Consider the following 27,095-nt stretch of genomic DNA (forward strand, 5'->3'; position numbering starts at 1 on the left):
TATAAAGATATGTCAGCAGACAATCAATACCTCAGAAAGCACAAAATTGACAAAAGGTTGCGCACGACTTTGACATTACTGATAAGTAATGATCACTTTTAATGATTTTATTGTTAACTACAAAAAGATTTTTAGAGATGCGATTTTAAAAGTTTTGCACATATGTAGGTATGGTATAAAAAAACTTGTGCTACGCTTACTCGTCACCAGAATTCGTATCCCTAGTCTAAACTTTCTAGCTGTCAAAGTTTCCGCGATATTTCGAAATGCATATGGACGTTTATACTAACTTACACACATCTACTTAGAGAATTTGTATTAAGTGGCTCCTACAGAGAAAAGAAATTTAGTTCTTTAAAAGGGGAATTCAATCACTGTTATTAAACTCACTTTCGCGCAATTATTGAAATAGTCTTTATACATACATATATGTTAGCTACACTAATCAGAATGCTCACATAAACTCAACCCAAGTTTGGGTTGTATCTTTGTACCAATAAATTGTAAAGTTATCAAATAATTCAAATAATAATGGGCATAGATATTCCCAATAGACAGGCGAAGAGTTTTACACTCGGCGAATAGATAGCTAGGAAGACCTCAGATACAGTGTGCGACTGTAAGCCTTAGTTTTTTGTAGAGGACTAGAACCCGTTCGTATACCTTGCATTTGGACTAGTAGAACGGCTGACCGGATGTTGGGACTGCTGCTGGTCGTTTACGAAGTGAACGATGGCCGATGTGACTTCCTTAATGGAGCTTTGAATCTCTGTCGATACAGTATGTAAGGTGTCGGTTTCATTGGCTGCTTGTGTGGAGGGCGGAGCTGTCCGTTGGGTTAGCAGCGAATTGGCCAGACTGCAAAAATAAAATATCACAAATTGAACGTGAACATTTTTGATTATGCTTAGTTAAGTTTTATGACAAAAAAATAATACTTAATACCGCACAATGAATTATTTAACGATAGAGAAGAGATAATCTATTTCCTCCACTATCAGATACCCGTCACCCAGCTAGTGGCTACGTATTTAAAAAGTTTTCATTTTAAAATTGAGTTTGCATTATGATAGAAATTGACAAGACAAATAATAATAAGAAGAAATGAAATGATTGTGGGCGTTAGAGTAAATGTATCCAAAATATAACAAGACAGAACGCTAAAGTCGAATTCCTCGACTATCTGATACCCATTACTTAGCTAGTTGAAGTGCAAAGGAGAAATTTCAACACTAACAGTTTGTGGGCGTTAGAGTGGGAGTGCCTAAAAGATTTTTGGCAAATCGAGAGGAATTTACAAGACTAACCAAAATGTCAAAAAATATCAAAACCGTATTCAAAAGTGTGAGCGTGGCAGCATTGGGCGGTTTGTGGACGTTAGAGTGGGCGTGGCAAAAAGTTTTTCTGCAGATCGATAGAAATTTACAAACATAAAAAAGTTTCAAAATTTTTCAAAAGTATGGGCGTGTCAGTTTTGGGCGTTAGAGTGGTCGTGGCAACACGAATCGACAAACTTGCGCTGCGTCTATGTCACCGGAGTCTACTTACTGAATTTTAAGCTTTCATAGTTCCATAGTTTTCATTATCATATTAATTATACCCTTACCAGTAGATTAAAAGTTGTAAAGTATGTTACTGGAAAAAGGAAGCGATAAAATGTATATCCATATATTCTTCATCAGGATCTGTCCGTCCGTCTGAAAATCTCTAACTCAGGAATTATAAGAGCTACAACGTTGTGATATAGCATGCAGACTCTAGAGGCATAGACGCAGCGCAAGTTTGTTGGCCCATGTCTACGCCCACACTTTTAAAAAATTTGTTTATATTTTTTTTAGTTTGTATTGATTATAGAAACAATCGTAACCGCCTAAATGAAGCTCTTCATCTTCTTCAGAATCTTAGCTGATAAATAGGTATATGTTAATCGAGAACACTATAGTGTTCCCTAGAATTGAATATGTTATAATATTAGCGGTTAGGCTATTCTAAAATGTAAATAAAACAGTATTCCATTCGTATTTGATATGACTCGACCAACTAAAATGTTTATACACTCACTAAATTTGTGAGATTATCTTGAATTATTACAAGAATTAATATTATATACAAGAAACAATATAATAAGCAAGAGTTCTGACCTCCATACCTTATGGTACTGGTTTATTGGAACCTACCGTTCGTGGGGTGTACGCTGAGAGAGCTTCTCTGTGCTGCGCCAACCCAAATACGGCTGTCGGTATGAATTGCGCAACAAGCCGCTGCCACTGGCCACAGACATAAAGCTGCTATTAATGGGCGCACCGCGCGTGAAGTTTCCGCGCTGTGAGGCACCGGGGGACATCTGAGTGGAATTTAGATGCGAGGTAGACCAGCGAGTGGCTCCCATACCTATCTGTACAGGGGCCGGACCGTGAATTGTCGTCGACCCACATGAATAAGAGCTTTGGCCGCCGTGATGGCTGTGCGCTGAAGGACTCATTAACAAAGGACTTCGGTCGGAGCGTTGAGATCCCAGCGAGCTGAGGGAAGTTGTCTTTGAATTGAGCCCTTGCCAGCGACCCGATTCCTGTCCGCGTTTGCGGGTGAAGTTGCCAGGTCGGTATCCACCACCAGTCGCACTTGTGCATACATTTTCGCCATCTGCGGCCTTTTCGGGCCCTTTGGTGTAATGACGGAACCAGTCGGGAATATTTAGCCGCTGAAGCGACGCTTGGACGCGCAGCTGGTGTGCGCTCAGTGCGACTGGATTTTGGTCATGTGATTTCTGCAGTTCGTTTTCAGGGGGCTGTATGGGATGAAAAATGTAAATAATAAATATATTTAATTTTTAGTTTATTAGCAAGATTATTGTATCTAAATTTGTTCAAAAAAAAAACTTACAAAATTATACAAAACGGAACCTTTATTTAATTACATTGATAGTTACCAATCAAAATGGTTCAATTATGATGCACACATTACTAATCTGGTCACAAAAAATACTTGAAGCAAGGTTCAGGAGATATAGAATACCATTTTCAGCGCCAACAACTGGCAAGCGAAACCCGTAGAGTAAGAGAGTATACGACATAAGTTAAAAAATATAATAGGTAGAGGAAAATATATATGCAGGGTTGGCACAAAAACCACCGGTAAAATTATAATATTTTTCACAACAATTCGCAACAAAATTTCCATCATGCCCGTAACTCCGATGATTTATTTTATAGGCTTTTTGGATCTGACTGGTAAGAGTTGTCACCTTCCAAAAAATATAAAGGGAGAGAGAGCTTTTTAAGTTTTGTTGTTTCATTTATTATTTATTGATTTATTTATAAAAAAAATTTATTGAAAGCTAGTTAAAAAAAGGACACACTTAAATGCCGGCAAAAAAACAAATGGAAATCGGAAAATGTAGATTTTGACTACCAGCTTCCTAGCAACTCTGCAAACTGGTGGCTATCAGCGATTGTAAGCATTGAATTTAAATTTATTGTCTCAAATACGATATTTTTTATTATATAACGTTCAACGTTCATACGGTCAGACAGACGGATATGGCCAGATCGATTCGGCTATTGATCCTGATTACGAATATATATACTTATATGGTCAGAACCGCTTTCTTCTAACTGTTACATACTTATCAACGAATCTAGTATACCCTTTTACCCTACGAGTAACGGGTATAAAAATGGTGCATACCTAATAAGAATAATCTATTATCAAACATTAAAAACATCGAAGAAAGAGGATTTCCCATTATATATGTGGGAGATATATTATAATAGTGGAATAGCAATAGGAAGAAGACTTTTGGAAAATAGCACGCAGAAAGCTTTTAAACCGAAAGACGGACGGAATGATTGAAAATATATTCTAATAATACTTTATACTTCACAGCGTTTCAAACTTCTCGCTGAAATCAATATATTCTCTGCCAGGTAAAAAAAAGCAAGAGAGCACGGATTTGGCAATGTTCTTAATGCGGAAAAGCAAGTCACACCCATAAAGTTACATTCGGACGCCCTGTGGTGTAAATATTTTGTGCAAATAATAATTAATTTGTATATGGGTTGACTCGAGAAATATATGTAAAACACATCCTCGAAGAATGTGTGAAAGCCAAGTCGTTTAAAACGTGTGTAATACACACACTAATAGTACAACGCAAGTGGCAAAGGAAATCGTAGCATGCGGTTTGGCTTTTGCTTTTAAAACAGCTTTTTTAGAGTTTGGCCACAAAGATACAATTATTTTAAAAAATTTGGCTTTTACTTGGTCAAACATGGCGCGAGAAAAACAACACCGACACGGTAACACACTTGCATCAGGCGCTTCACACACTAAGCACCTTTTGCCGCGCACCAGTTAATGTTTCGCGCTTGGACTTGTGGTAGATACTAGCGCGTTTTATGGCCAATTGGGCAGGAAATAGTCGACCGAAATGGGGCGACAATTTATGGCAGCTTTTGCGCATGGCAGACACAAAGAGCTTTCCGATTTTGTATTTATGGCATCGCGAAAGGATTAAAGGCTCGGCGCACGGAGCGCCCTGTATCATGTGGCCTGTCGCTTCTCATGGCAGCAACAGGCTGCCATCATAGTGCCTGATTATCGGTGGCTGGAAATATTTAGGATATGGCTAAGAATAATGTCTAAATTTTGTCTGCTTGCAATATTTAAGAGTCTTATATTTTATGGCATTAAGAAAACATTTTAAAAAATATTAAATCTCAAGGATGAAGTTTTTAAATGTTATGGTTTGGTCTGTTTGTTTGCTGATTTGGTCAGTTCCTAAATAACCTTCCCTAAAATAAGGTATGGATATGTCATCGGCATAAAATTAATTGAATTTAATACATTTATCAATCAAAAACTCCAAAATACAAAAGTTTTAAAATCCAATTTTGTGACGAACAATGCACTTGACGATTTTCATACGTTTAATGCTGCCATAGGTTCTACACCCCTCTGTGACAAAGCGCGAATTTTATATATACACAAACAAATGCAAATCTGCCGTGGTAATAATATGATTATTGACTTTTAAACCAAAATATTTAACAACAACATTATGAAGAATAAGGATAAACAACTATTTTTTATTGAAAATACATATCGATTTATGATGAATTACTATTTTTATTATTATTTCTTATAAAGCAATAAATATACACTGTATAAGAAACGCATTTTGAAAAATTCAAAAACTTAGCAGCTATAAAGTCAAGTGCACAAATGTTTATGTTGAAATTGACGGAAAATGGATTATGTGACGTTTTATTTGGGAGAAAGTATCGGAAATTGAAATCCGTGTAAATCTTTTAAAAGCCAAAAATTGAAAAAGGCCCCTATTTTCTGAAAGGCAGATTGGGATTACGTACAAAAACTTGTTTAAGATAGCAGAGATCTGGTAGGTCGCTGTTCGCGACCTAGAAATCTGTAGCTTGCCAGATGGATTCGTTTATAAGCCAATGACTTTTACCATAATTATATCACGTATTGATTGTAAAGCTTGTGTCAATTAACTTTAATAGTTTCAAATGTTTTATAAACAATCCTACAACATAATCTTTACATGGAGAAGCATTTTATAATGTGAGATATCGGATGGCTTTATCCAGAAAACTATACCCTGCCGACCTTTTTTGACTTGTAGTAAGCTGTGGGAACTGGTGACTTATGTTCTCGCTAAATAACGTGTCGCACTTTCCCTGTCGCTGCAGATGCTCAGCGAAAGTGGGCTTAGCCCTATTTCTCTTTAACACAAAGTTAATTATGCGGGATCGCGTTGAACTATATTTATTCTGCGTTATAGCCTGGGAAGTCGGATGCACAAATGGTATCCTCTTAACCTCGGACTCTCCGGAGTATGAATCCAGGATGGAGATTCCACCGCAGCTACAGTAGGTAACGCTGCTGCGCGCTGAATATGAAACACTTCCGTACGCTTCGTCGTCACACAAATGGTATTCGGAACAAGGTGTGCGGTCACTCTGTGCAACCAAATGGTCAGAAACAGCATAGGGTATGCACTTTGACTCCAGATATAAGAGCGGCTCGTCTACGGCTTCATCGGCTGTGGGTGTCGGACTGGAGCATCGGTTATGCGCCAACGCTGTCTTTCGCGCCTGATGTAGTCTTTGCTCGCGCTGAAGCTGGCATCTCTCGTATCTCTCCTTCTCCAAGCGAGATATGGTTTCTAGACTCTCAATAAATAAGTTCAAGTCGCGCCGTCCAAAGGAGGCTGCATTTAATGTCACGGTGGTGGACATTGATGAAACATCCTTTAAATTCAGGTTCAGAAACTGTGTGCAGGTGAGTGCTGACATACTGCTCAGATGTTTTACAATGCTGATTGTAGAGACGCTCTTGTCGGTAGGATAGTCTTTTAAAAACTGATAGTGGATCTCAGCGCCCATGTCTTATTTATATGTACCAGGTAGACAAGTAATTTCTCTCATTCCGCGGTTTTTATGACTGCATACCTGAAACACTAAAATGTGTTACAGGTAGCAGTTACGGGGGAGCAAATACATTAACACCTTTCATTTCTGTAATTTCTTTAATCCCGTTTTAATGATAGGTTTTCCCTAATCCATGCGAGCCCAAGTGGTTCTACCCAGAAACAAAATGCGGCACACCTGGTATTAAAGCAAATGGACACAGCTGGAGCACCTACTAAATCTAAAAGAAGAAGAAATACGAGCAAATATGATTAATTGTAGACTAATATTGGCATACCGCCAGTAATTTCATACCATTAGGGCATTTATAAATTGCTCAATGTATACAAATTTTTTAACAAGCTAAATGACATTTTTCACTACTAGAAAATAATATTATTAAGATAAATTATTTAAATATTACTAGAATCTACTATTTAGAATTCTGCAGCAACAAAATAGTCTTAAAAACCAGCATATTGGCAATACATATTTTTGCATGCACGCCCACAAAGCAGCTTACCAGCTTAAAATCGTTTATTGGAGGAACCTTGTTGATGTCTTTATAGATCTTAAAATAATTAGTGGAGTTCATTTAAGTTTAAGAGTATAAACAAAAAAATAGCATCAGCGCTCATAACTTGAAAATGTACTTCCAAACGTGGCTTTATAAAATTACACATTATACACCAGTAGTAGCAGCAAAAATGCTAAAAAAAAAAAAAAAACGCCTCTCCAATCATTTTTATACCATGTATTCGTAAGATAAAAGAGTATACCAAAGACATTTACACTGTTTCATTGATTAAAAATTAACAAACAAAATATAAGTAACAAAAACGGGGTAGAATGGATTTAAAAAGGATTAAAAAAATTCTGTGTATGACGATATCCTTCTTAAGTGTATGCGACAACACAAAGCAATTGTATTAATACAGCTGTGCTAGACTGCTGATTGTGTTATTATACAGTTGAAAACTTAGCAAAACTACCTAAGTAAGTTGACTAATACCTAAACATATTTAGAAAAACCTTTAGGCTTTTAAATACTTATGGCAGTCAGCTACTACATTGGGAAATTTGGTTCCGTTAAAACCGAACAAGCCGCCAATACAGGAAAAAATGTATGCCCGCCATAAAATTTCGTAATTTCGGAATTTGCACTAAGCCGCGCGTTTTTACGCTAAGCTGAAAGTATCTACCAAACCCAGGGAATGGTAGGGAATCGAATTATATTCTCCATCAAAGTTAAAAAATATGTGAAAAATAGTACTTCGGTAAAACCGGTATTCCCGCACTTGCAAAGAATATTATACATTTATTCTACCTTTGTTTTACCGAGATTTGAAGACCCTCTCCATAGAGACCATAACCAAAAAATCGACCGCAAAGTCATAATTTGCTACAAAAAATACCTGATATTTTTGCAACCCAAATAAGGTTTAACTTTGAACACGTGTAACCTCTAAAATACTGAACCGATTAGAATCATTTTTTGGATTCAACCCTTTTGAACTATTACCTGTCGAGTGCGATATCCCACGCATCCGTTGTCATCAAAAATTTGATTTTTGTATAGCATTTGTATCTTTTGCGCCATTGTGCGACGATACGTTTTTAAAAACTTTCCCGATAGAGTAGGTAACAACAAAGACATTAGAATATTCTAATGCCATTGGAAACACCAAATTACTGCCAAGACTATTTAAACCCATAAAACACTCCACGAAAGTGTTTTAGTGGCATACAGCGAGACTGGAACATTACATAAAAAACAAGAGAGAACACTATAGTCGAGTTCCCCGACTATCTGATACCCGTTACTCAGCTAGTGGATGTGCGAAGAAGAAATTTCAACACTGACAGTTTTTGGCGGTTTGTGGGCGTTAGAGTGGGCGTGGCAAAAAGTTTTTTGGCAAATTGATAGAAATTTACAAGACTAATACAAAAATGAAAAAATATCAAAACATTTTTCAAGTGTGGGCGTGGCAGTTTTGGGCGGTTTGTGGGCGTTAGAGTGGGCGTGGCAACATAAATCGACAAACTTGCGCTGCTTCTATGTCTTGGGAGTCTGTATGCTTAATCTCAACTTTCTAGCTTTTGTAGTTCCTGAGATCTCGACGTTCATACGGACAGACGGACGGACAGACGGACATGGCCAGATCGACTCGGCTATTGATCCTGATCAAGAATATATATACTTTATATGGTCGGAAACGCTTCCTTCTGCCTGTTACATACTTTTCAACGATTCTAGTATACCCTTTTACTCTACGAGTAACGGGTATAATTAGAATTAAATACATTGTATTCCTTCCTTTTGATTTTTCAGTTAGCCCAATAAGTCAACAACGGCGCCTCCAATTTTAGCCGTTAATCCATTAAACTATTTGTGGTACGCGACAAATAAAGAATCGCTGGCGAAAATAAGTAATTGGAAGACGGTATAAAAAAAGAGTTCTTTTGGGGACATTCGGTCAGAGATAGTTCGTTAAACCTTACCATTTCGACATAGTCCAACCGCGCGCAGGCATATCTACATGCACTACATTTTGTAGTGGATCGATTTGTATAACGCAGAATTCTTTGAAATATTCCTGACTAAAAGGAATCTAGATCAAGAATATATATATATACATGCCTACTTTCTGTTAAATTTTGGTTAACCAATCTAGTATACCCTTTTATTCTACGAGCAATAAGTAATATTTTTATCGGTTAGACAGAAGTATTTATTGGTTTCTGGAGATAGGTATTTCCCAGACGAACTGGCCTTACATCTGGTTGCTTAACAGGAAAACTCGCCACACGTATGTACATATGTACATATAGCTTTACGCAATTAAGTAAAGTACTCAAATATCTAACACAAAGGTCAATTATCCGCCGGCAACGCATGTATATTGTACATATTGTATATACCGTAGTTCGCAGCTTTTTCCGTGCAGTAAAATATAAATAAATATTTTAATATTCACTCGCGGTACTTTTGAAGATTTAAAAAAAATTTAAATGCTAAGTTGCTTCAATATTTATATGCCGTATCTTATGTAATCTTTATATGTACATATATCTCATATATTCCACAAATGGTCAATTTCGTCCAAAAAATTTGGGTTTTTATTTTGTGAAATTACCATTTTATATACTATGAGTTTCATTTTAAATAAAAGAACTCTTCCTTTTACATCCGAACTAGTTTTTGTTAAAGAGTTTGTTGGGTAAAACATGCAATATCAAACCACCACAAACATTTAGCAATAATTGTATCTAGGCATGGGTCCAAGGATATGGGTCTGTTGAATTTAGCTTCTACTAGGGGAATTTGAGATTTTAATATACATATGTACGTAGGACTACTGTGCAGGTTTTAGGGATGTGGGAAATGAATTAAGATTAATATTGAAATGTCTCAGGACTCTGAGTTAAAAGTTCTACGTGAGTGTTATGATATTTTCTTTTTGACAGGCTGATTGTGTAGTTTATCGATGTGTTTATATTATAAACTTTATAAGCAGCTTGTGTGTTTTGAATTTACTGAAAAGTTATTGTCATATTTTTTGTATATTGCCGGGATAAAGACTACACGTTTTAATTTTTGATGGGTCAGATTTAGGGCGTATTTGATAATTTTATTTGGAATAGCCGTTTTCTTGTCTTCTTTAATTGCCCTTTGAGACCTTGGGTTGACTTTTATGAACTCTAAAATACTTTCGGTGCTTATATGTATTTCTTTTAAGCTTTTACATTTAACTGTAACACGCAAGTGTATGGCTTAAGGGAAAAGTTGAGTTTTTTGTTTGTGTATTAAAATTGTTTAGGGCAGCTTCATTGTTGACGTTACTATTGCAGAGTTAGGTATTTGAGTTGAAATGAATAAATAAAGAATTGATATTATTAAATTAAAATTGGTAAGATTCCTAAGGTCGCATGCGAACATCTTAAATTGTATAATCTATGTATGTACATATATTTAAGAAAGAATATTTGTGGTTGTGGGTATAGTAAACACATACATATGTATGTATGTAGGGATTACCAAAATAAAACGTAAATAATGCGCAAAGAGAAAGATAATAATGCCATAAGATGCCATAAGAGCAGCCATCTTTAAGAAAACGAATTGCATAGAAGAGAAGCTCTCTTTGGTCTTACTCAACTTTCCATTTTGCTTTCAATTCATTACAAAAGCTGAGAGAGAATGTGTAAAACCTGAAGATATATATACGAACATATATCTACATATGTACATACCTACCTACATATATATATATGCATGTACTAAAAATTTATTTTATACGGACGCGGCTTTTTGCATATGCATGTGTGTGTACCAATGTATTTTGTGAAATGAACAATTTTCCATAGTAAATGGCAATCAAATGAGGTCATTGTTGGTTGGGCTACAAAGGGTGGAAGTGGACTACTTGTGTACAATGTACATATTAAACAAGAGAGAACGCTATAGTCGAGTTCCCCGACTATCTGATACCCGTTACTCAGCTGGTGGAAGTGCGAAGGAGAGTCTTAAACACTGACAGTTTTTGGCAATTTGTGGGCGTTATGGTGGGCGTGGCAAAAAGTTTTTTTGCAAATCGATAGAAATTTACAAGACTAATACAAAAATGAAAAAATATCAAAACATTTTTCAAAAGTGTGGGCGTGGCAGCTTTGGGCGGTTTGTGGGCGTTAGAGTGGGCGTGGCAAAAAATTTTTTGGCAAATCGATAGAAAATTAGAAGACCAATAAAAAAATTAAAAAATATTAAAACATTTTTCAAGTGTGGGCGTGGCAGTTTTGGGCGGTTTGTGGGCGTTAGAGTGGGCGTGGCAACATGAATCGACAAACTTGCGCTGCTTCTATGTCTTGGGAGTCTGTATGCTTAATCTCAACTTTCTAGCTTTTGTAGTTCCTGAGATCTCGACGTTCATACGGACAGACAGACAGACAGACGGACGGACAGACGGACATGGCCAGATCGACTCGGCTATTGATCCTGATCAAGAATATATATACTTTATATGGTCGCAAACGCTTCCTTCTGCCTGTTACATACTTTTCAACGAATCTAGTATACCCTTTTACTCTACGAGTAACGGGTATAAATATGTATAATTTTGAAAATATTTTGGCGTTTGCAGCACATAAATATCAAGATAAACTGATACAATATTTATGTACTTATGTACATATGCATCGAAATATGTATGAATTACATAAATCCACTGTTTATTATACATATATGCATGTTCAATGCTATATATCAAAATATTAAATTAAAAAAATTAAATCATTTTCAAAAGTTTCAGAAAAAATATCTAAACATTATTCAAAAGTGTGCGCGTGGCAGCTTTGGGCGGTTTGTGGGCGTTAGAGTGGGCGTGGCAAAAAGTGTTTTGGCAAATCAATAGAAATTTACAAGACTAATACAAAAATGAAAAAATATCTAAACATTTTTCAAAAGTGTGGGTGTGGCAGTTTTGGGCGGTTTGTGGGCGTGGCAACATAAATCGACAAACTTGCGCTGCGTCTATGTCTCTGGAGTCTGGAGACTCTAATCTCGTAGAGTAAAAGGGTATACTAGATTCGTTGAAAAGTATGTAACAGGCAGAAGGAAGCGTTTCCGACCATATAAAGTATATATATTCTTGATCAGGGTCAATAGCCGAGTCGATATGGCCATGTCCGTCTGTCCGTCCGTATGAACGTCGAGATCTGAGGAACTACAAAAGCTAGAAAGTTGAGATTAAGCATACAGACTCCAGAGACATAGACGCAGCGCAAGTTAGTTGATTCATGTTGCCGCGCCCCCAACCACCCAAAGCTGCCACGCCCACACTTTTGAAAAATGTTTTGATGTTTTTTCATTTTTGTATTAGTCTTGTAAATTTCTATCGATTTGCCAAAAAACTTTTTGCCACGCCCACTCTAACGCCCACAAACCACTAAAAGCTGTCAGTGTGGAAGGCTCTCCTTCGCACTTCCACCAGCTGAGTAACGGGTATATAGCGTTCTCTCTTGTTTTTCTGTCAAGTTGTAGAGCTAAGGAATATATATATATGTAAGACCCCACGAAAAAATGAAACTTACCAAAACATTTTTCTGGTTCTCCTTGTCCAGCAGAAATTCCATACTCTTGTGCGGTCTGCGTACGGATGCCATTCCACCTGATGAGGGTTTAACCTCTCCGCCCGGTTCATCCACGTCATACGCAACGCTGTTTACATTTAGACGCTTTATAATGTATCGCTTGTGCGGCATGCTAAGCGGGTTGCAAGTTATATCCATAAGGGAACGTGTCTTTCCCGAAATAACCGTTTCATGAGTATCTAAATTGGTCTCGATCAAACCCATTTTGCCGACATCTTCGACGGGAGCAACAGAAACCGGAACAGCGGTAACTACTGTGGGCCTATTAGCGTTGCAGTTTCCGGCCAGTCGATTAACTGTATGTGCCTCTTCAGCGACTACTGCCTGCGAGCTGAGCCCGGTGTCCCTCATTTTTGTTGCTTTGACATTAGCCATCAACTGTCCGGTAAAATGATTGTACTGTTCACTTTCGACGCTCGGCAACGCCATGGCGCGATGGAAATTGACGGCTTCACCAGTCGTTTCCGGAGGCGCATGCGCCAGGATGCCACTACGTGGTGGCATCTTGGGCAGTGGCGGCTTGCCAGTCACCCTTTGCAGGGTTGAGGTCTTGACCAGCTGTTCCTGAGGCTGCCAGCTGTGCACGTTGCCACTCCTAGCCTCGGACGCGACAGAATCGAGCAGTCGGTCACATTGCGAACTTCTTGGCGGCTTTAAAGGGATGTCCACAAAGGCGACCGATTGGACGTCCTCGGGACTCTGCCTCAACTCCTTTCCGGGCGACGCTTTGACGCGCGATGGGTCTTGTTGTTGCTGCTTCTTTTTGCGACGTAAAGAAAATCGAAGTCCGTGGGCAAACTTGGAGAAGAGGCTTTTGGAGGTTGGGTGTTTTTCATACGTCCTGTCGACAGCCGTGGCCTGCGAGCTTAGTTTGCTGGTCGGCGGCATCTTGTTAATCGGAGACGCCCTCGATTCGTAGCGCTTTAGCTGCTGGGATGAGTGCAGGATGTGGTGCGCGCGGTTGGTGGGCGGCTCGCTGAGGATTGGCAGGCTGAGAGGTCGTGCTGTCGCAGAAGGAGGTTCCTTAGTGGCATCGCTCGGAATTTCTTCTTGAAAAGATGAGCACGCAACGGCACAAGGTTTTAGACTGACTGTGCTGCTTAAAGCGGGCTCAGGTTCCAGGGCGGTCTTAGCTTCGGTTCTTTGATCGCGGCAATTGGGTGTGGCTAAAATTGCTTTGTTTTTGCCGTTGACGCTCTCTTCAAATAATGAGTGTGTGAAAGCGGATAAGAGCGGATTGGTATGGAAAGCGGTAAGCTGGAAAAAAGAGAATTTGTTGAATTACATATCGTGTAGAAAGAGAATTTCAATCGGTTAAATAAACCAAACAAAAAACTGATCATTACATACATATGTATGTACTTGCGTTTATGTTTCTTTTGAAGCATTGTAGGATAATAAAGAATTTGGCATTTGTCAATGCAACGATCTTCCAGGAAGAATCGAGTAGTCGGTAAACCGATTTATTATATGCTGCACAGTTTGAGTTTTAAGCTATTGTTCGTTTCCAAGTTTTACTTAAAAATGATCCCATTAAACGTGGAGTAGGTACTACCTTTTCATTCAAAGTATGTAACAGGTATAAAAAAAAGTTTCCGAGTAAATATATTCATTGTCACGATCAGTTAAGTACTATTCGGCTGTTCGTAAGAATGTCGAGATCCTAGAAACTGGAAAACTTAGATTACGTCCATCCGTTTCTATTCAAACTAATCTTTCTGCATGAAAATGTCAAAAAATTCTTCTTTTTCTTGCATGTAGTATATTATTAAGTCGGAATGGGCCTTATTGGACTACTATATTAACTATCGCTGCTATAAGATTAATACGCTTCTAATTTGATATACACAATTATTGGATACCATATGTCTGGCATAGAAACAGTCGGATTATGACTAGCTAAATAATGAAAAATAAACAGATGCTTGTTTTTTAACCATTAAACGTTCTAGTTATATTATATATCTATTTATATTATATTATATTATTATATTATTATTATAAAAAGATTGCAAAATAAATGAATATACATCAGGCTTTTTTTAATATGCAATTTGATCAAAATCGGACGATGTATCATGTATCTACCTCCGGAACAGACTTATAAATATAGTTTCGCTGCTTTTAGCATTATACTATAATTATCTCATATACATAAGATTTTTTTAACTGTATAATTACTTAAGGGGTGTATAAACTTCGTATTATCGAAACTAGTTATTTTATTGCTTAATGTAAAATTTGTAATAGCCTTGTTTGTGGTCTTTATATTTAGTCTTTGCAAACTCTATCTTGCTCTATTACTTGCAAGAAATTCTCAATACTAAATTAATTTAATTTTAAAATTAGTCGAGTTTCCCTACAGTCGAGTTCCCCGACTATCAGATACCCGCTATACCCGTGGCAAAACGTTTTACTACAAATCGATAGAAATTCACAAGACTAAAATTAAAATGAAAAATATCAAAATATTTTTAAACGTTTTGGGCGTGATAATTTTGGCCGGTTTGTGGGCGTTAGAGTGGAAACATGAATCCACAAACCTGCACTGCGTCCTGTATCTTTAGCTTTTATAGTTCCTAAGATCTCGACGGACGGAAGGACAGACGGACATGATTATTGATCCTGATCAAGAATATATGTATATACTTCATATGATCGACAACGCTTTCTTTTATAGTCTGGAATAGTCTGGAAAGTCTAGAAAGTCAACTTATTAATTTTTCAAAATTATTCCTTTGCAAACCTAACAGCATTTTATGCATGTATTTTTAACGGGCACAATGTGTTTAAATTGGTTCAGGGTGTATATAATCCCAATTCCTCAATCACTATATTTTACTCCACATTTGGTCGATTGTTTTTTAAAGCGTACAAAGATTTGTCAAGCAACAGCAAACTATTTTTTCCAACATTTCATTTAAGGGTCTGGAATGCTTTTTTACAAACAACCCCTATTGTATACATTGTTGAACATACATACGCTACAAGGTACCTATGTATATATATTGAATGCATTTACTTATGTAGGCAGCTATGTACACACATCTTGAAACCAACGCCTATTTATATGTATGTATATTTGATAGATACCTTTTGTGCGATCGCCGACTCTCTTAGACGATGCGCCTGCTCTGGTTTGAAAAGCGTAACGATGTTTTCGTTCTCTCTGGTGTTGTCCACCAAAGTGGGGTCCATAAGTTCGTCGTCGCTCGGGCCCTGCTCGCCCTCGCTGGAATGGAAGTGGTCCTCGGTCGGCTCCTCAGAGGACTGCTCCTGCCAACAGTACTTGCTTACCACTGGGCAAAAGCTTACCTCCTTGCCGAAAGAATGACGCGATCCAGCTTGTAGCAGAATTCCCAGTGGCTTCTGTTGCGTTGGTGTCTGCGGCAACTGGTGCATCGAGGCGTGAGCACTGCTTACGTAGATATCGTATTCGGACTCCTGTAGCCCGACGTTGCAGGCAGCGAGATTAGGCGTGCTGCTTACGAGATTTCGCTGCTTAGCGGCCGACGATTGCGTTTGGAATCGCCGCTTGGACAGGAATCTTTTTGAGATGGCTGGCGGCGGGCACGAAGCAGTTTTTGCCATTTCTTGCTCGTCATGGTGGCACTGCTCTAGGCTCTGGGTGTAAGACGTTCGCAAATTAGTGGGATCCTGGTCAAATGTTTTCACAAGGCCATTAAAAGTCATGGCGACTGGCAGCTGTTGATTTGAATGTTTCTGGCGCTGTGGCGGCTTTATGTTTAGCTGAACGTGCTGCACCATCGAAAGCCCATTGGAGGCATTTGAATCATATTCCTCTGGCGCATCGAGTTTGGTCTCCAGCACTGGCTTATCCGTCAGTATAGACACATTTTTGTCATATACCTTGCTGATCTCATCCAGCAAAAAATTTCCCTTACAAATCATGTGCTCGTAGCTTTCGCAGGCAATGTTGCTCTTTTTCGACATTTCTTCTGCTTTGCTCCTCTTTAGGTTGTTTTGAAGGGGCTCTGCCGGCAGCCGGTTATCCGTGTAGTTTAATAGAGTTAGGTTTAGGTAACTGGCGTTCAAATATCCGGTACTTGCCACACCCCCTACTATTTTAACGCGTTCGTTCCAACTGGAGCTGCGTCGAATTCTTGGCAGGCTAGGGCAAGCAACAAATAAGTTGTCCAGGCCCTCCAGTTCCTCACTGGAGCTATTGCTGTGATAGTTTCTCTGGCTAGGTTGAATGTGACGTCGGCGTCGCCTCCGTTCAAGATGATGGAGCTCGTTAAGTGAATGGGTGGGGCCTAGAAGTGATAAACCGTCACAGCTATCGACGGAACTGCTGCTCCGGGTGCTGCTACTGTTTTGGCTGGTGGTGGCCAGAGTTCTGCCGTTTCCCTTGGGTTTGGAATTGTTAATTTCTACAGAGAGTGGACTTCGTGGCTCGCGGATATCGGGCAAACTGTTGTGCAGCCAAGTGAACGAGGCAGACGACGTTGATGCCGATCCGGTCGGAGACGGCAACGGCGATTCGGAGCTGGCCCTCTCCGGGGAACTATTTATAGACGACGGAGAGCATGCTAATGCAGTCGCGTCCACAGTCTGTTCTATTTCGGTCTGACAGAAATCTTTTAAGTCGCGAGAATGCGGGGCGCCCTCCTCCAGCAGCAGCAGCTCCTCGTCCTCTTCGCAAAGCTTGTCGAAATTCTGTAGTATTGATTTAGACTTTTCCCGCTTTAGCGTTCTTGGCTCGCAATAGCCCGAGTCTTCGGACAGGCTCTCAGCTGAGTTGAGGGGAACTTGCCGGGAGGAAGCCCCGTCCTTTTTTTCCTTTTCTGTTGTAACAGCTTCTACGGGAACAAGACATGAGCTTAGAAGGCTGTGACCACTACTATCGCTGGAGGAGCTTGAGCAGTTCTCTAAATCAGATTTAAGCTCCGCCTCTGGGAGTCTTTTGGAGAGAAAATCCTCTTTTTGCTTATATTCAAAATTAAGATTGTTTAGCTCATAGTATGTCTGATGCAGACGACTATACTCGCTGGATTCATAACGTTTTAACAGGGACAGCGTTGGGGCCGATCCCTTCCTACTATCTGGACTGTTGTCCCTGGTCCTGGCTCGCGTTGACGCACCAGACTCGCTGTTGAGCGAGGGCGAACTGTTACGCAGACTGCTCATATTGTGATGCTGCTCCTGGAGCGTGAGCTGCCGTTCCAATGACTCAAACTGTACCAGGGAGGAACTGCGAGATAGCGAGTGGGAGGAGTCCTTGTCGGAATAAAAATCTTCGAAAGTTCCCCCTCGCCTACTGCCTATGCTGCTTCGTTGGCCCTGGCTTCCGTAGCTATCGCGTCCACATGCCTCTAAAGCCAGAAAGCGTTCAAAGCTATTGTGATGCTCGGAATCGTAAGACATGGGGCGGCGCAGTTGGACGCTATCTTCTGAAATCTGGATAGAATTTAAGTCAAGGCTGCGCCTTGGTCGCTTGGGTGGGCAGAAAAAGTCCCTTTCAGAAACAGCATCGACATCTGCTTTAAAAGTGCTGGTATAGGCAAATGTGCAGAATGACAGAACCAAAAGTCTATTAGCTTACCCTTAATTATTTCTATGCGTAGTACGGATCCAGTTTCAGACTCCGTAGAACTCCAGAGCGTGGAGCGGTTTTCTAGGCTTACAATCAAGCTACTTCGGGCACGTTCCTCATCCTCGCTGGTCTCCTCCAAGATGGGTTCCAACATTTGTCGAGAGCTTGACAAGTACACAGCATCTGCCAAAGGTTAAGAATATAGTCAAAGGGAAACGATAAGTAATTAAACCGTTACACTGGTCGTGACATATAGATTTTTATAAAAACTAGTTTATTACAAATACATTTTGTAATACATACATGGACGACTTGACGTATCAATTATTTGTATTCTTATAAAAAAAATATATATATGTATATTCATATATATAATTATATACGTACGTATATATAAATAAATATACCCGTTACTCGTGGAGTAAAATTAAAATTAATAGTTAAAGAAAGCGTTTCAGACCATACAAAGTACAACATATACAAAGACCATACAAAGTACATATATATATTCTTGGTCAGGATAAATAGCAGAGTCAATCTGGCCACCCACACTTTTGGAAAATTGATTTTTTAAATATACATATGTATATTTTTTTTTTTGCCAATCTCTGATATCTGATAGTCGAAAAACTGAGGTATAGCGTTCTCTTTTGTTTTTGTATGATATTGGTAATTTGAAACAGTGGCCAATTGGGATTTCGGGAATGCATTGACGAGTCAAAGCAGTGAGTACTACTAATTTAAATCATTTATAACAATTTGTACTTTTGCTTTTTTATTATTATTGTTTTTGTTATTTAGTTGTTTATGTTCTTATAGTATTGAATTTATTTTTTTTCATATAACAAAAAAAGAATTGTAACAAGTTAAAGTGTCTTTAATATTTTCTTGATTTTGAATGCTACCAAATACAAATCTTGTATATCAGATCTTATCAATATCAAATCTTGTTTATAAAGTAAAGGTGCCTTCGCAAATTTTATCTCACTCCATTGAAAGATTTTTGTTTAATATAAATTTAGACTTATACTATATTATATTCTGTGACGAACAAAAAGAATTAGCTTAACATGACATTAAAACATTCAAACCTACAATTTTTTTTTTTAACTTTTAAAAATTTTTTTTTTTTAAATGAACTTACAATATCGTCACACTTACCTTCCTCTGGAAATGCTCCCAGACTGTTCCAGCATTGAGGCGTGTGGTCAAGATAGCCAGCAAGATCTAAATGCTCCATTTCATAGATAGGAAATCTATTAGCAATGTTGACAATCGCAAGGAAAAAGTTGTAACCATATATCATGGTCAAGACAATGCTTATTGGCACTATCCTCTTTCGCTTTAGTATGTAATTGGCAAATGCATTTTGATTTTATATTTTATATAAAATAGTATTTTTATTTTAAAGCCTTGCTATTGGCAAAACAATCATCTGCAATAAAAAATATAGATTAAATGTACACTAGCGTTATATTATTAATTATTGGGAGCTAAATTTAAGCTCAATTTTTGTAAACGTAAAGTATAACAAAGCCATTCATAAGTGTTATTTTTTAGTGCCAACATACATATGTTAACGAATGGTCCGCTGCGCCCAATTGAGTTTAACCATGAAAGAAAAGCCTAATATCTTACGTAGTTATCGTACGTTATTGCTATCCATATTTTAATGCTACTACTTTCTGAGATTTTAACCTAAACCAAAAGCTTTTGGTGTTTATACAACACGACCTACATATGTATGTACATCTGTAGTTAAGATATTAGCACTGCCCACAGAAGTTAATTAATCAAATTTTTTTTTAATATTAATAAAACTAATTCATTTTAAATAATACATTTGATTTTTCCGAAAAAGATAAAAATATAATATGGGACCTAAAATTACTCGGTCAAAATAATTGTAATGAATCAAAAAGGATCACAGCCAAAAAGATTTGTTTAAGAATTGAATGATTAAAACTAAAAACTTAAAACGTTTGGCTGCATTTTTATTTTATTAGCTATTTTTGGGCTTCTTGAAATGAGATTATTATATTTAAGCCGTCTTCTAATTAGTAATTAACTTACATTTAAGTTACAAGTTTTTTTTTGCAGAAGGGCCGAAAGCCTGAACTTTGACTGTCCTCCTAAGTAATGAACTAATCTTTTAACCAATAAACCACGTGTTACAATTGCAAGCTCATATTTAATTGCGTAAATAACTATAGTAGAAAAACAAGAGAGAACGCTATAGTCGAGATCCCCGACTATCTGATACCCGTTACTCAGCCAGTGGAAGTGCGAAGGAGAGTCTTCAACACTGACAGTTTTTGGCGGTTTGTGGGCGTTAGAGTGGGCGTGGCCAAATGTTTTTTGGCAAATAGATAGAAATTTACAAGACTAATACAAAAATAAAAAAACATCAAAACATTATTCAAAAGTGTGGGCAATCAACAAACTTGCGCTGCGTCTATGTCTCTGGAGTCTGTATGCTTAATCTCAACTTTCTAGCTTTTGTTGTTCCTCAGATCTCGACGTTCATACGGACGGACAGACGGACATGGCCAGATCGACTCGGCTATTGATCCTGATCAAGAATATATATACTTGATAGGGTCGGAAACGCTTCCTTCTGCCTGTTACATACTTTTCAACGAATCTAGTATACCCTTTTACTCTACGAGTAACGGGTATAATGATAGGAACTATTTGAAAGCACCGAAGAGCACTGTAAAATCCCACAAACCATTTTTGAAAGTGATTAAATTGAAATATTATTGCGGATTTATCTGGCACTACTATTATTTTGACTCGGTCAAACATCCTTGCATCCTTTCAATTAAGAGCAAAAAAGAATATAACTAAAGACAAAAAGAAAACATACCTTCACATTCTAACATTCTTATAGTAAAAAATTTGATTAAATATGTTAAGGAATGGAGAAAATAATGAGAAATACCTTTTTGCTTGACAGGCAATACTATTATTTTGACCGCAACTGTAACAACACAGAATTTTGAAAACGCACTACAAAATTTTATGTTCAGCAATGATAAGCGTTATCAAACTCACTAGTGACACGTCGTGAAATGACAAAAAACAGGGAGCTGTTCTTATAAGAAATTTTAAAACAATACTTGGTGAAGTTTGCAAATATTATTAGGAACATATAGAGAATAGAGTATGCACACACAGCTCAACGGTACCTGAAACCCCTTTAACCTTCACATGCCAAAAAAGCCGAAGTATTGGTGATCAGAGTCATCGAATCGAAACCCTGCGCTTGAGGTACGCTTTGGTACTAACGAACGATATGCCCTTGCTCATAGCATGCATGCTCATCGTTCCTGTTTCTCGTATAGTCAAAGCGTATACTAGAATCGTTACCAAAGTAAGATAAATGTGACGATGACACCTTTAACAACAAATAATTTTTGATTGACGATTGATTCTGACGATTAACAGTAAGACATACAAATTTTAACTGGTATCTACACGCTGTAGTCTTTTGAAAATTCGTCTCAAAAGTCTCAAATCAAGATATAAAATGTTTATCAAGAGTTAGAGAATCTGAAGAGCTAAGAAGTTTGAAGGCCTATACAGTTTTTTAATTTTAATCGAAATCGTTAGACTAGTTTTTGAAAAGTCATCAAAAAAAATTAAGTTTTATATTTGTTGTATTTAGACAACTTAAAAAAATGAAAATAATTTGAAATGTATTTTCAGAAATTAGGGGCTTAGAAAATGTAGCTATTTATCGTTATTTTTCCGCCAAACTGGGGATTTTTTCAAAAGTGATAAAACTAAAGTTTCTATATTGAGGACGTTGAGCGCAGTTTAAATTATTTGTGGATTTTAAAATAACATTTTGTTGCATACAAACAAACCGCCAGAAACGTAAATTTTAAATTTCCTCAAAATGTTATTGTAGGTGTTAGGTGTCAAACCTTGCGTATTTCAAACAATTTGGGTTAATGTTTTTTGGGTACACTACACGCACCCATATAATTTTCTCGTGAACCATGTAACAAAGTCTGGGTATAAAGTCCAGTTGAGCCACCTATCAATTGACCATTTTAATTTTTATATTTAAGATAGGTTAGTTTTGTATTATAATAAATAAATAAATAAATTTTATATAAATAAAAAATTTTATTATAATAAATAAATAAATAAATTTTATATAGAAATTGTCCTGGTGCGCTTCATCACTACGTGGACTCCTGTCAACAGTGGGATATGTGCAGTACAAACTGTAAGACCGCAGGTAAATAATAAGTGTATACGGATAAGATACTATTCAGAGATAAGATATTTTGCTTGACATTATCGAACGCGTTTATTCATTGATAAAACATAGACAATCTTCCTTTATAAAAACTTTGTTTTTAAGACATAAAAAGACAGATTTCTATTTTATCGATAAATATTCGGTAGTCAAATGAGAAAATCAAACAAGGTTATCTTCGGCAAGACGAAGATTATATACCCTAGCAGTACATATATGTAATAATATCAATATGTAATTAAAATAACAAAAGAGAACGCTTGGTCGAGTTCACCGAGTGTTGGTGTGGCAGTTTTTGGCGGTTTGTAAGCGTTAGAGTGGAAACATGAACCAACAAACTTGCGTTGCGTCTATGTCTCTGTAGTCTACATGCTTCATCTCAACTTTCTAGCTTTTATAGTTCCTGAGATCTCGACGTTTATACGGACGGACAGACGGACATGGCCAAAAACGCTTTCTACCAAACAAAAAAAATTACATTAATTTAAATTCTAATTTTAACATTTAATTTTTGTTCTTCTGGTTATTTATCGATAGGCCAACACATTTTTTTATTTATTTTAATATTTTTCAAAAAATTTATAAATTGCTCTTTTATAGACTGTTCTTATGGCAGCTGCTTTATAAAATTGATTTTCATGTCAAAAACAGATGTATACCAAATTTTCTTTTCCTTTATTTTCAATTCACTTTTCGAATGTGCCTACCGCAAGTACATGTACATATGTATGTAGTCGTCCGAACCATCCCGAAGTCTTTTGGATAAGTTTCTTTCGGAGCTTTAAACCTGAGAGATTGAATTGTGTAGAAATGGACGGACATACCGATAAATTTTGCTCTATCGGATAGGCGCTTAATAATGATGAATTATATATAGACTTTATATAGCTGCAAATTTCTGTTTCACTGCGCTGATAAGTTCAGACTGAAACCACAATGTCTTGTGCAAGGGTATAAAAAAATTAACACATTTTTTAAAAGTGTGGACGGGAAAGTAAAAATTCTCTGCACAGCACTGGATGAGCACCAACAATTTAGCGATTAATTTTACAGTTCATGGCATTCGAGTAGATTTTAATTGTATTTTTTACACTACCTAATCTGTGACTCCAAGTCAAAAACCTTTCATGTGAAGCTATCATCTACAAGCAATTGTTTGATTGCTACAATTGCACATCTTGGGTATGACTATCACATACATATCTATAAGTGTAGGTACACTTTACATTGTACCGAGATTAAAGAGCTTTTTTTTTAAGTTCGGTCAGTCTAGCACTATCAGTCTGTCCGTCAGTGTAAACGCTCCGTGTAAAAGCTGGAAGATTGAGATTAAGCATACAGATTCTAAAGACATTGACGCAGCGCAAGATTTTTCACCCATGTTACCATGCCCACTCTAACGCCCACAAACCGCCCAAAACTGGCACGCCCACACTTTTGAGAAAGGTTTTGATTTTATTAAGTTTTTTTTTGTCAGATTTGTAAATTTCTATCGATTTCTAAAATTATCAGCATGTTTATATAATTACAATTCAAAGATCTCGACGTTCACACGGACAGATGGACTCGGCTTGTTCAAAATACTAACACTTTTTAGGGTTGCAAACGCTTCCTTCTTCATATTTTTCAACACATCTAGTAAACCTATATAAACTGTACAAGTTCTGTTATAATTTTATAATACACGTAAAACGTATAGTAAAAGGGATACTATATTCGTTAAAAAGTATGTAACAGATAAATGTAAGCGTTGCCGACCCTATTACGTTTGTATATTCTTCATCAGAATCATTAGCCGAATCGATGTCCATATGAACGCCTCGTGTCAGGAACTATTAAAGTCAGAAAGTTTCGATTTTCCATGCAGATTCCAGAGACATAAACGCAGACAAATTGCTCAACGCTATCACGGTCACCCTTTTAAAACCATTGTTATACCCGTTACTAGTAGAGTAAAAGGGTATACTAGATTCGTTTAAAAGAATGTAACAGGCAGAAGGAAGCGTTTCCGACCATATAAAGTATATATATTCTTAATCAGGATCAATAGCCGAGTCGATCTGGCCATTTTCGTCTGTCCGTCCGTATGAATGTCGAGATCTCAGGAGCTACAAAAACAAGCAAGTTGAGATTAAGCATACAGACTCGAAAGACATAGAAGCCGCGCAAGTTTGTCGATTCATATTGCCACGCCCACTCTAACGTCCATAAACCGCCCAAAGCTGCCACGCCCACACTTTTGAAAAATGTTTTGATATTTTTTCATTTTTGTATTAGTCTTGTAAATTTCTATTGATGTGCAAAAAAACTTTTTGGCACGCCCACTCTAATGCCCACAAACCGCCCAAAGCTGCCACGCCCACACTTTTGAAAAAAGTTTTAATATTTTTTCATTTTTGTATTAGTCTTGTAAATTTCTATCGATTTGCCAATAACCTTTTTGCCACGCCCACAAACCGCTAAAACTGTCAGTGCTAAAGACTCTCTTTCGCACTTCAAATAGCTGAGTAACGGGTATGAGATAGTCGGGGAACTCGACTATAGCGTTCTCTCTTGTTTTTTTCTGATAGCAGAACGAATATAAACGAACAGAAATGAAATGGGAAAACAATTGAAAACGCCTATAGAGAACGCTCATTCAAGTATGTCGACTACTAGATTCCCCTTCCTCTGCAAAATAATTCTATGAAGATGGAATTTGGCGCTCAGCAAAGAAACTGTTTGTTACAATTCTCAATAATTCTCAAGAAACACGCTTGCACTGCGTCAACAGTCGGACATGGCCAGATCAAAATATATATACTTTATATAGTCAAAAACGCTTCATTACGTGTACAATACTTTTCCACGAATCTAGTATACCCTATTACTCTTAAGGAAATGAGTATAATAATACTGAACAGAGACCTTAATACCTTTTTGCTACGTTAACCTAAAATTAGTAACACAGCTACAGCTAAGACAGATGTTGGAAGAGTGTTTTCTTGAACAAGACATGGTTAACATAATTTGTTTTGCGAAATAATGGATTTTTAAATTTTTTATAGAATTTAAAAAAAAAAAATGTGAAGAAATAAATAGTTAGTTAAATTATTTATTAGATTTTATTTATATTATTGATTATTTTTATTTTAATTTCAGGCTTTGAATAGAAATGCAATGCAAATTACGGCACTGTCAGTGGTAAATACATTTGCATATACATATGTATGTATGTATGTAGCATTCCGCCTGGCAATACCCTGCAGTTCCACAATTCATCGCTACGAAGAAAACATCACAATATCATTGACTACGCCAGCCGATCAGCTTTCCCGACTCTCTCACTTTTGATCTCTCTCCTAAAATACCACAAGAAATATCCCTAAATTTTCTATGAAAGGGTGATATAAGTTTGTTCTAGAAAAAGCAGTGAAAATTGATGAATAGAGCGATGATTTACCCGTTAAAATGCACTGTTGTGATATTTTTCATAATGATGATTTCCTAGGACAAACCAATGTAAAAATCTTTGCATTCATACAAATTAAGCGGTGATTAAGCGCTCGAAATTTTTATAAGTTGATGATTCATCACTTAAAGGTTAATGAATGGAAATGCACGGTAACTAAATTTATTGTTGCTACCACGTTTTTGTCCGATAATATTTTTCCCTTTAGTCCCAAATTAGTCCTGAATTTCGGATAGCCGAAGTATGCTTTCACTTTTTTATTGTTGATATAACATGGATAAAAGAAACTACGAATGGATTTTGGTAACAGTCTTATTTTAGCTTCTTTTGTGGAACTGATTAAATTCATGCGCAACAGATGGAAATGTTACAATTATTTTAAAACACGTAGATACTTTAATATGTTTTTCAAAATGGAAAGCGGAGAGGCCTATGAGTTTTTTAGTTGCAAATGTGATGAATAAGTTTACTTGTATGCATACATCTGTATACATTACATGGATTGTGATGTTGATATGTCGAAAATATATGTATATACATATATACGAATTCATATTTTGGTGTAATAGAAAACGTACATATGTATGTATAAGAGCAATAGATTATTGAACAGAAAGAGTTCTGACCGGTTGTGCAATATGAAAAGCGCGACAATGAAATCTTCACGATCTTATGCTTTCTTTTTATAATTTTTTGCAAGGCATTGGCTTCTTTTAAATAAGCTTTTTATTACTTTACTCTACAGTTTTGTTTTGTGCCCTCGATATTCAAGTAAACTCTCTGATACGTTTTTTGGCAAAACTATTGTAAACGAAACGCCATTTCGCTGGAGACATAGGCATTGGTGGAAGTATTATATATACATTTTTGTGTATCCTATATACATTTGTATTCCACAGCCTAAATACATATGTACTTGTGGTGGCCACGAACACATTGAATAAGACCGCACGATTGCAATTGGTTAACTTGCAAAGACAACGTTCAGATAGAGACTGAATCGAGCGGAGCTGAGCTGTAAACGTGTCTTAGACCAAACGTGGCCGAGAGAACCGAGATACAGTCGGAGACACAGAAGAGATATCCGTTTAAAGCCATGAGCAAGGCGAACAAAAAACAGGCTAGAATTCTTGCAGACATGTTTTAAGACATCGGAAATCCAAGAAGTATCTCGGCTAGATAGGGCGCAAAAAAATGACATGGACACTTTACATTACAGACATGCATGTATGC

At 37.2% G+C, this 27,095-nt stretch overlaps 2 protein-coding genes across 14 annotated transcripts in view; both read right to left on the reverse strand.

Annotated features, from left to right (window-relative positions):
* Positions 1-27,095, reverse strand: part of LOC120446002 — a 42,679-nt gene extending 15,584 nt beyond the window's left edge. For 3 of the 13 annotated variants that reach the window (XM_039626743.2, XM_039626742.2, XM_039626741.2), the window contains exons 1-6: positions 19,300-19,540; positions 18,148-18,321; positions 15,675-18,085; positions 12,522-13,838; positions 2,178-2,788; positions 664-858 (exon numbers count right to left, since the gene is read on the reverse strand). In XM_039626743.2, coding sequence (XP_039482677.1) covers positions 664-858; positions 2,178-2,788; positions 12,522-13,838; positions 15,675-18,085; positions 18,148-18,321; positions 19,300-19,444 — 4,853 coding nt within the window. In that variant the 5' untranslated portion in view covers positions 19,445-19,540. Of the gene's footprint in view, positions 1-663; positions 859-2,177; positions 2,789-4,260; positions 4,592-6,555; positions 6,673-12,521; positions 13,839-15,674; positions 18,086-18,147; positions 18,322-19,299; positions 19,574-21,329; positions 21,418-26,725 lie in introns of those variants that run through there. The other 10 variants (XM_039626735.1, XM_039626736.2, XM_039626737.2 and 7 more) reach the window with 10 other exon arrangements.
* On the reverse strand, positions 5,192-6,407 carry LOC120446004. Its single transcript, XM_039626753.2, has one exon. It carries the CDS (start codon positions 6,405-6,407, stop codon positions 5,577-5,579), a length of 831 nt encoding a protein of 276 aa, XP_039482687.1. The 3' UTR covers positions 5,192-5,576.

Source organism: Drosophila santomea, chromosome 2R (genome assembly GCF_016746245.2).
Source record: "Drosophila santomea strain STO CAGO 1482 chromosome 2R, Prin_Dsan_1.1, whole genome shotgun sequence".
Taxonomy (NCBI): domain Eukaryota; kingdom Metazoa; phylum Arthropoda; class Insecta; order Diptera; family Drosophilidae; genus Drosophila; species Drosophila santomea.